This window comes from Apium graveolens, chromosome 8, assembly GCF_009905375.1.
Source record: "Apium graveolens cultivar Ventura chromosome 8, ASM990537v1, whole genome shotgun sequence".
NCBI lineage: Eukaryota > Viridiplantae > Streptophyta > Magnoliopsida > Apiales > Apiaceae > Apium > Apium graveolens.
Genome location: NC_133654.1, coordinates 19345047 through 19355835, shown reverse-complemented (window position 1 = coordinate 19355835; position 10789 = coordinate 19345047). Strand labels below are relative to the sequence as shown.

The 10789-nt window shown below is 32.9% G+C and overlaps 1 protein-coding gene and 1 pseudogene across 2 annotated transcripts; one reads left to right on the top strand and one right to left on the bottom strand.

The window, feature by feature from the left end:
- Positions 1-244: 244 nt before the first annotated feature.
- Positions 245-2292, top strand: LOC141679355 (pentatricopeptide repeat-containing protein At4g33170-like; annotated as a pseudogene).
- A 711-nt stretch (positions 2293-3003) lies between these two features.
- LOC141677476 (SKP1-like protein 21) lies at positions 3004-9404 on the bottom strand. Of its 2 annotated transcripts, XM_074483426.1 has the most exons (9): positions 9267-9404; positions 8747-8980; positions 8357-8590; positions 8164-8268; positions 7955-8039; positions 6996-7135; positions 6696-6841; positions 4222-4298; positions 3004-3338 (listed from the first exon to the last, which is right to left on the bottom strand). In XM_074483426.1, exons 2-9 carry the CDS (start codon positions 8795-8797, stop codon positions 3319-3321), a joined length of 858 nt encoding a protein of 285 aa, XP_074339527.1. In that variant the 5' UTR covers positions 8798-8980; positions 9267-9404; the 3' UTR covers positions 3004-3318. The 2 variants fall into 2 exon arrangements, with proteins under 2 accessions (XP_074339527.1, XP_074339525.1); XM_074483424.1 differs by lacking the exon at positions 9267-9404 and having other exon boundaries at positions 8747-9211.
- Between the last annotated feature and the right edge of the window lie 1385 nt (positions 9405-10789).

Sequence of the window (10789 nt, the reverse complement as noted above, 5' to 3'; positions counted from 1 at the left end):
CCTGCGAGATGAGCTTCAGAAGCTGATACTAACAAAGTTACTCCCGGTTTATAAATCGTTTCTAGAGAGATACGGTAGTCATATACACAGTAAAAGGAACAAAGAGAGATGCCTCAGATTGTTATCGATTAGTAGTTTTTAGCGAAAAAACAAAAAACTAGGGCCATGACATATTAAACTAGAGCCGAGAAAAAACCGAAAGAACCGGTGCGAAACTGTGCAGTGGCGTGTATGTAATAACAAGATGTTATGCATCAAAAGGTTCAATTTCACCAAGTTGCAACTTGCATTTCCCCCCACCACTGTACCCTTCTCAACTTGCGTTGACAACATTGAATTGCATTACTCTAACTTGTTGCGAAAATACACTCAATCTTCAAGCTTAATCCATGGCAGAGCTGTTCATGCCAAGTTTATTAAAGCTGCAATCCACTCTTCCTCATTGTATCTCCACAATTTTCTACTCAATATGTATGTTAAATGCGGTGATCTTAAAAATGGTCTTCAGCTGTTTGATGAAATGCCCCACAGAAATGTTGTGTCATGGACTGCTGTTATAACTGGTTTTGTTCAACATGCTAGACCCTTTGAAGCTCTTTTCTTGTTTTCCCGGATGCGCAACAACAGTGGCATTAAGCCTAATGCCTTCACTTTTGTTAGTGTTCTTCAAGCATGTTCTTTCTCTAGTAGCTTGATACCCGTGTTCCAAGTTTATGCCTTGATTTTCAAGCTTGGTTTGATTTCAAATGTTTACTTGGTCAATGCTTTTTTGACTGCATTATTGCGCCATGATCAGTTTGATGAAGCTTTAAATGTTTTTGAGAATTGTTGGAACAGGGATATTGTTTCTTGGAATGCCATCATGTCTGGTTATTTGCAGTCGTCCTATTCTGATGTTCCAGGATTTTTTTTTTTTTTTTTTTCGTAGGTAACCCGCAGATTCGGGAAGGGGTAATACCTGATAACTTTACGTTTGCAAGTGTACTTACTTCATTGGCTGCCCTGACGGATCTCAGTCTAGGATTGCAAGTTCATGCGCGCCTTGCTAAGTCTGGTCATGGAAATGAGATGTGTGTAGGGAATTCTTTGGTTGATATGTACTTGAAAAACCAAAAACTGGACGATGGTTGGAAAGCTTTTAAAGAAATGCCTTGTAGAGATGTGCACACTTGGACTCAAGTGGCAGGGATGTTTAAATTGTGGTGAACCGAGAAAAGCATTAGAAATTGTAGAAGAGATGAGGGAGATAGGAGTAAAACCAAACAAGTTTACTCTTGTTACAGCTCTTAATGCATGTGCTAATTTAGCTTCTTTAGAGGAAGGAAAAAGATTTCATGCTTTGATGATTAAGCTTGATAATGAAGTTGATGTGTGTGTGGATAATGCTTTGTTGGATATGTATGCAAAATGTGGATTGATGGATAGAGCATTAAGCGTTTTTCAATCAATGAAGGACAGGACAGTTGTTTCGTGGACGACAATGATAATGGGGTATGCACAAAATGGGGATCCAAGAAAAGCTTTAAATATCTTCGGTGATATGAGGGTGGAAGGTCCAGAGCCTAATTATATTACGTTCATATGTGTACTTTATGCATGTAGCCTGGGAGGATATATATTGATGAAGCTTGGACACATCTATCTTCCATGACAGATGGCTACGGCATCTCACCTGGAGACGGTCACTATGCATGTATGGTAAATCTCTTAGGCCTAGCTGGGCGTACAAAAGAAGCCGAGGCCTTAATCCTAAATATGCCATCGAAACCAGGAGTTCTAGTTCGGCAGACTCCACTTGGTGCCTGTCGACTTCATGGGGATATTGATACTGCAACTCGTGCAGCAGATCATGCTTTAAATTTAGACAGACATACCCCTTCAACTTATGTATTGTTAAGTAACACCTTCGCTGATACGAGCAATTGGGATGCTGTTGGAACACTGAGAGAACTAATGGGAAAGCGGGATGTTAAGAAGAGATCGGGCTCTTGCTGGATTAGCTAAATGGAGACTAAAAAAAAACAAAATGCAACAGCTTGGGTTTGATCCCGGGAATCGAATCTTCCTTGTAACATTAATTTGTATACTACTACTTGAGAAGGGTATGGTAGTTCCAAAGGGCACTATCAAAAGTCATTTGTGTAGTCACTCGTACATCTTACAAGGTTAGTGGTAATGCTGTTGCAATGGTTGCGTAGTGCTATCGGTAATGCAATTTGTTAGAACAGACCTAATTATTCAAAAAGAAAAAAAAACTGGCAACTGGCGTTTATATAATCTGGGTTTTTGAAACCATTTGGTATTGGTATATTTCCAACAAAGATGGGTGACTGTCTAACTGCATTACACATGCAACTATGCAACGCAACTTCTTCAAATATAATCAATTGAACAAACCTTGCTACCAAAATAAACATGGCGATTGATGTGGCTACTGCACTTGATTATCTTCATAATCAATTGAACAAACCTTTGACACATTTTAATAGAGGTAATGCAGTACACATAGTATAATCTGAAATTGCAGTGGTATAGCTGGTCCAGCTCTAAGTTTGATCTATATAGATTACAGAGGCATATAATGAAATATTAACCAATCATAAAAAAAGAAGAAAGCAAACCTAAAGGAAAATAAAGATGGTTCCCAAGCTCAAAAAAGAATAGCAAATATTATTGAGTGAATAACAATAGCATAGTTTATAATTATGCTGATAATTGACAATAAAGAAATTTAATATCAATTTTTAATAGGTCGTGAAAGTTGCTTTTATTTTGTGTGCAAAAACTTCTCCACCAGTTACCATATGCAAGTTTTGGCCAGATAAGTTGGGAAAACTGTTTTTTCGGAAAAATACCGCGAGGTAGGGCCTTTATAAATTGGATAAGGAGAGTCTAGAACCATTGGATTATGCACATTTGATTTATAAGAGCACTGTAGATGCTTATAGCATAAGATAAACAACAATCCCCTAAATTTATCTAAGATATTTAAGAAATGTACTGTAAAGCTAAAAAACTCACATATCTGAATTGCACCTAAAAACACCATTCGTTAAAGTGAATAAGGGCTTGAACACAATGAGTTCTTTCTCAACAGTAATGCTGACCTTCATCCATTCTAGATAGAAGAGCAACCAAAACTTGGCGCATGAAAAGAAGAAAATATACGACTATATCACAACCAATCCCCATCATTTTATTGTTAAAAGCTTTCACCACAAGCCATTCCCAACCTGACACTAACTCTGCAGTCTAAAACATGCATTCAATGTACATCAGCCATTCTCTGCAGGTCTTGAACCATACAGATTACTGCGATCAAGCAACATAGTCTATTCCTGTCCATCCAAGCATATACATATATAAGTGAAATATGTGCAAAGGGTGAAAACATCCATGAGTTACTAGGGAGCAAGTAAGTCAATAATTATATAATCAAAGTAAAGATACAATCATTACAGCGAATTAACAGGGGAATTAGCAAGGAATATAAAGGAGACTTGTGCATCCTGCTAGACACTAAAAGGTTACAACTGACAAAGGAGGATAACTAATTATGGCAACTAATACAAATCCATCCTGCTAGACCCTAAAACTAGTCATAATAAAAAAACAAATTAAACACGTAGGTAAAAAAAAAGTCTTGTACAATTGGTAGAGAGACGTTCTCTCATCATATATACAGCAGAAAATCCATTGTTATATAATTTAATGCTACGATGATTAAAAAAAACTGTTCAGTGTAATTCTATTAGCATAACTTGTACTATTCAATTATCATTTCTATGCACAGCCAAAGACTATAAAATGGCACTATTGACATAACAAAACTTGACCAAAAACCGTGGTGCATAAAAGACGAGATAAATAGGGTTAAATGGAAATATTTAGTTGTGATAATGATAGAATGAACAAGAACAGATTATGAACACAAATCATGTAGTTCACCATATTCTTAGGTCTTTAATCCTTTGTCATAATACAATATATATATAAACGCTATTTAATTTAAAGTATTTTAGCTTCATTACATGTCGAAATATAATAACTTCAACGAAACAAAAATTCATGTATATATGAATACGATGCATGATGCATCAGTTCTAAATTTGTAGCTCTCTTTGAAATTTAGAAAATATTGCATCATTATATACATATATACACATGTATAAATTTAGTAAACATTTTTGCACAATCTAAAGAAGGAATAAAAATTTGTACCAAGTCTTTGAAAAATTTCATTCCTTTCTAAACGCAATGCATTCGTCATCAGCCTTATTTCAAAATCCTCTACTTCCCTGCACACGAAGAGGACAAATAAGGAACCGCGAATAAAAGGAAAAGAAGGTAAAAGGAATATATCTTTGTAGAGAGCAAAATAGTAACAATAACATACTTCTCATCGAATGTAGTATTCTAGTACTGTTACTTATTTCACACACAAAAGCAGAAGACTGCAACATCACCGCAAACATTTCAAAATGATTTTTGTTATGGCATATGACATCTTATCTGAGAAGATACACTAAATAATAGTATATACCTTATTTGAAGAACTAAACCAAGAAAACTCTTACAAAAATAAGTTTGTGGATGTGAGTTTGTTTTCCATGTGTGCAAACATCAGCTATATGCGTGTAAAAATTATACAATCAAAATCATATAGAAAAACGAGCGAAGTGGGTAATAATGAGTTGCGGCTGTGTGAAGGCCACACTTAAGTTTACAGCGCAATGCGCATACATGTCACACATGTATCGAGGGCAGTTTAATACATTATACATATCAAGCCAGTAGCGTTCTAGCATGCATGTCAATAATTTCATATTAGAATCTAGCTAGCCATACAAGAATTATATGCTTACAAGCTTTGAATAAAAATTTGCACACGCCTTTGAAATCATTTTTTTATTTATATTTAATAAATTTAACTTACACGGCCAATATATCCCCGCCCATGTACCATATATAGTACAAGGGCGAAAAAACTAACTTAACAAAATGTCAAAATCAATTACAGATATTCAAGTTCTAAGTATAATCAAATGAATAAAACTAGCTTCCGTAGGTGCCACCGGACTAATTAATTGTTACAACGTTGTATAAAGACTAAACACCGGTGTGACTAATATCCATCGGCAACAAAAAGCAAACATGCAATTAAGTAGCAATCAATCCAACACTTTCATGTAATTTCATGATACTATTACCTACTATATGATATATCTTGTATAATGAGATACACTAATAAATTAAAGAATGAAAACTAACCTCTGAGAAATCAACATTGTTGATAGTCGAGACTAAAACCAAGTAAATAGATCCTCTTTCAAAACAGAAGCATCGGTTTGCAAGAGCAGTCGATCAAATTTGTGTCATGTTCACGTATCTTTATCCCCACCCCCACCCCTACCTTTTCTTTTTCTAATGTAGTTGCTTGCTTAATTAATATAATTCTTTTCTAAAAAATATGTAATTTTACAAAATTGTAACATAGCCTATGCATAAAAATAAGATTCACATTGCTTCATCGAGCAAAATATAGGAAACAAACACCAGATAAATGTATTGCAATCTTGTGGCAAACCTACTTAATGTGCTCAATACTAGTCATGACCTTACATGTGTTATTTACCTAGGCGAGACAAAGCTAACAATGATTTTATAATTACATGTGTTTAATTGACAACCAATCAAATATACAATGTTCCGCTTATAATAGTATGGTGTAGAATTTGACGAAGTGCCAATCTGACAACCAACCAAATATACTAGTTTTGCTTATTATAGTAAAATAATATAATATAGATAGAAACTAGTGAATTGGTATCTACATAATATTTGACATTAATATGATGACAATATGATATTATTAATAAAAATTACAAGAGCTATAGAAAATGAATAGATACAATATTAAGTTTTAAAGTATAGCCTACATTTTAACTTAAAAGTTTGGGACACATACTACAAAACACATTTAGACTAAGAAAATGTAATTGAAAATTTAATGTAAAATACTATAGTTTTTTTGTAATTTACAAATACATTTTTTAGTGATGTTTTATCCATTTTAGTAATAATGACATAAAAACACAGTTTTATGTTTCAGTTACATATAATAAATACATATTTATCAATTTTTATAACATTTTGACAAAAAATGTTAAGGCCACAGGTAATCTATTGCCTCAATATCGCCTAATCAAGGACATGGGACGAAGCAATTGCCTTATTAAAATCGCTTATCAAAAAGCAGTAGACATTGCCTCATCTGTGCTTTTGGTAACACTGGTCCTTAAATTGAATCTTTGTTGGCATGCTGTATTTATCTTTTACTTGCAAGCAAAAGTTGTTTTATACCTCATCATATTTTGAAAAAGTGAATTTGTCGAACACTCCCAAAAAACGTTATTTCCTAAAGGTTTTGTTGTTTCTTTTTTTTTTTGATGTCACATCTAGATAATTGAAGTTAAGACACACACAAATACATACTTACATTCACACACACACAAATACATACTTACATTCACACACACATATATATATATATAATTCTGTTCCCACAAAGGAAAGAGATACTTATGACACTCACACACTTAAAAATACCCCGTACTGAGATAATTGTCATACAAAAGAATTTCCAAAATATTGAGGTTCGGATATATTATAAATGATAAAATTAACACGCTAACCTATTAATCTCTTCCAACAAAGCGGGATCCAGATCATTATCAACAATGTCTCCGTCAGCATTGAAGCTCTCATGTTGAGTGCCCAGTAGTTGTAATCTATCAGCAGCGGAACCTCTATCGTATGCAGAATTAGAAGCATTCAAGTCCTAAAAATTTTAATATACATCTTCTTAGGTAACAAACAACACGGCATATTGTGGGGAATTACGGCAAGAAATAACAAATAATATAATAATGGAAATCATGTGCCTCGCGGCAAGAAAAAATGAATAATATAATAATGAAAATCATGTGCCTGACCTGCTCACTGTTCTCGGTGATTTTCTCTAAAGTAGAGGCCTCAGTTGAAGCAAAAACATTGATAGAAGAAGTTTTCTTCTTCTCTTTCCCTTTGTTACGATTCTTTTTCTTCTTCTTTGAGGTTTGACCTCCTCTGGTATCTGCAAATATAATGTACTTAATTAATATTAATGTTTGCATCATTAAAAAAAATCGCCTTGCCTACTTCAAACTACACTGTAAGGTATGAAATAACGAAAAACTAACATCTAAGTTCCACAAGTATAATTATAAAGATACCATTAGATAACCACACCAAAGAAACCATTAAAAGGATAAAATTTCATCACTTTTTACTAGAAAAGAAGAAATATGCTTGTACAAATTGTTTATCATTTGAGGATGAGCAGATCATTTTGACAAGGTGGACACTTTTCCTTCAAGTTAGGACATGTACCCTAAAACTTAAATACATCCCAATACACCTCTTCTAGAGAGTAGAACTAAGACAATAAGGGTTTTTATTTAAAGACTATAGAAGAAGAGACGTAGTTGATATATCAAAACTGCCCCAAACTCATTATATAGTATGTAATTAGAAGAGACATGACTAGTATATCAAAATTGAGATAATTAGTTAGGCTAGTGGTGGTGTATTCCTTTTTGAAATAATAGGATGTCATGTCTCACTGTGTAAAACAATTTTATAGGCATATATGGGTTTCCCTTTAAAATTGTTTTGATACACCTATTATCCTTCAGTTTCTACACATTCTTACATGCCATTATTTTCGTGTTGTTATATGGCAAGAAGAACAAGCTGAAAAAATAACATTTATAGAGGACTTTGAGTATTTACAAAAGAAAAAGGACCACGGGTATAGCTAATTTAGAATATATGATCAGTTCTTATAATACACATATTTAAGCAAGTATGGAGCACACATATAAAAAAATAGTGAGCAAAAAGATAATGATACCTCCATCGCCATTGATAAAAGAAAGGAGGTCATCAATTGAACGAGCTTCAGGCTCCGGAGCCTCCAGTTCTGCTGCCTCCACATTCTATCAAGGAAGAACATCAACCAATAACAAGTTAAGTATGATACAAAGAAAAAGATTAGAAGATAGATTCAAGTTGTTATAGTACCAATTATGGTAATCATATTGAAGAAGACTTGAATTTTACCTTTATATTCGGTACCTCGTCGAGCTTTTTCGTCTGTTTCACAAACAGCTTATTTGAAAGCCTGGCACGTATGTTGACGTTCTTGTGAGGTTCCAGCTCTTCTCCCTGCATCAATTGAAAAAATTAACATAAAAAAATTGAAGGTAAGGAACATGTCACCGGCAGTAAACATGGTAGCTGCAAGAAAAATAACCTTCGCACACTGCTTGAAAGATCTAGATAAATCGTGCTCTATTTCCGAGACACTCTTCTCAGTGTTTTGAGCAAGAGTGTCGTGGATCATTTCATATAGCCCACTAACTTGTAGACAGTTTGCAGCACGAAGCAACGACCAAAGAGAGTGTTCATCCCTTTGAAGAAGTTCATCAATAAACAAAAGAGAGTGTTCATCCCTTTGAAGAAGTTCATCAATAAACAACTTGCGCTCCTGCTCAAAGAAAAATAAATATAAATTCAAAACTTATGATATCCTTTATAAAATAGAAAAAAATCCATAAAAAATTCTACAATTAATAACTCTACATCAAAACAAGTGTCAGGAAGCACAAACTAACAACATGAATTAAGCAAACACGAATCTAACCTCGCAATCCCGACCCAACGATACAGCAAATCGAAAATATTCAAATACCATTTCCAGTCCCTCTTTCTCAACGTCTGGAGGAAGACAAATCGGTGTGCGCCAATTAAACCCAAATCCTCTGTCCAATGCATCGCATATATACTGGGACAGCCAGGCATGCTCCCCTTCTAATTGTGTAATCTCACCCGCAGCAGTTCGAAAATAATACCATATCTGCTGGTCATTCAAAGTATACTATATTGCCGATAAAATATTCATTGTTAAATGCAGCTTCGGAAACAATACATTATACAAGTAGCTCAGGAATGCTAGACATTCATCATAATCCAAATAGCGTGGCACTATAATTTAATAAAGCACGTGATAAAAAATGACACGAATAGCTACAATATACATGAAAAAGGTAAAATAACGACAAGAAACTACACCAATAGCTTAAATATACATGAAAAATGTAAAATAACGTGACAAAGAAACAAGACGAATAACTCGAATACAAAAATAACTGATCATCACTTACAGAGTATGTACACAGTTGAGAGATGAAAAGCCCTCTTTCCTTCCATTTGGTTGAAATTAATAATGATTAATGATAATTTCCTTATTATTAATTATGATTTATAATTAAATTTCATAAACTTATGATTATTAGCTTCCAATTCAATCATCCCCACAACCCCAACCAGAGTGAGAGCCAAACAAAACGTGTCTGAACTAACCGAAAAAATGACAAAAATAGCCGATCTTTGAAAAAATTTAACAAAAATAGCCATTCTGAAAAAAGTGGCCAATTTTGGCCGATTGAATACTCCAGTGTCAGTTGGCTATCCCACTCCATTGGTAGTTGGATATTTCATATATGGGATACTTCACTGCCAGTTGGGTATCTTATATAAAGTGGATACTCCACTGACAGTTCGGTATCCCATCGGCCAAAATTGGCCAACTTTTCAGAAATTGGTTATTTTTGTCAATTTTGTGTAGAAATAGGCTAAATTTGTCCTTCACCCCCACTTGATTTTATACAAAATTTCTCTTTTCTTTTTACAAACTAATTCCTTCAATTCCATTTTAATTGTCACATTTTCTTTATAAAACTCAAATTGACCAATTTTTGACTAAAGATTAAAAATTACTTCTGTATTATTTTAAAAAACTAAAAATTATATATTAAAGTAGATTAAATATACTTTCCAAAGATGTAATTTTTTTATTTTGTTCAATTATAAATTATTAATAAATTTCGGTCAAACCTAAGTCAATTTGACCGACACAAATCCAAATGTGACAACTAAAATGGGATGGAGCGAGTACCATTTTTCATAAAACTTTTTATAAACGGTTTCTAGTGTGTGTCCACGGGCACATTCTAAGCGCGGAATCTCATGAGTTTAGCTTATTTTGATTGATGCAATTTTTTTATATGCAGGGCTCTACTATTATTAATAAATATAAATTAATCAAAATGAAGTAAATTCATTAGATTTCGCGCTTAACATGTGCCCATTAGCACAAACTAGAAAATTCCTTTATAAAAATATCATTTCCAAAGTGCAAAGAAAAAATCACAAAAAAATATATATTTTTTTAAAATATATATACGGAAATAATTTTCTGATTATGTTTTCTATAAAACAAGTTGATAAAAGTATATATGATGCTATATATACAATATAAATATAACATTATTTTAAATTTTCATCACAGTTCACTATAAAAATAAAAAAAAATTATAATAAAAAATTTGATTAAAAATTTAATTTTCAATGTATAATCATGTTTAGAGTACTGCAATATATTATAATTCTAGATTAAATCAAAAACATTACATTTAATCTGAAATTTTAATAAAAAAAATAATTAAATCATATACAACAAATAATTGAATTGATTGATATAGATAAAATCGAAAAATTTTACTTGATGAAGAAAAATGTAACAAGAGACACAATAATAATTCAAAATTTGAAGAAAACAAAAATTGATATATTTATGAATTAGTTACCTGAACATTTGCCAATTCCTTTTCGATATTTGACTTAG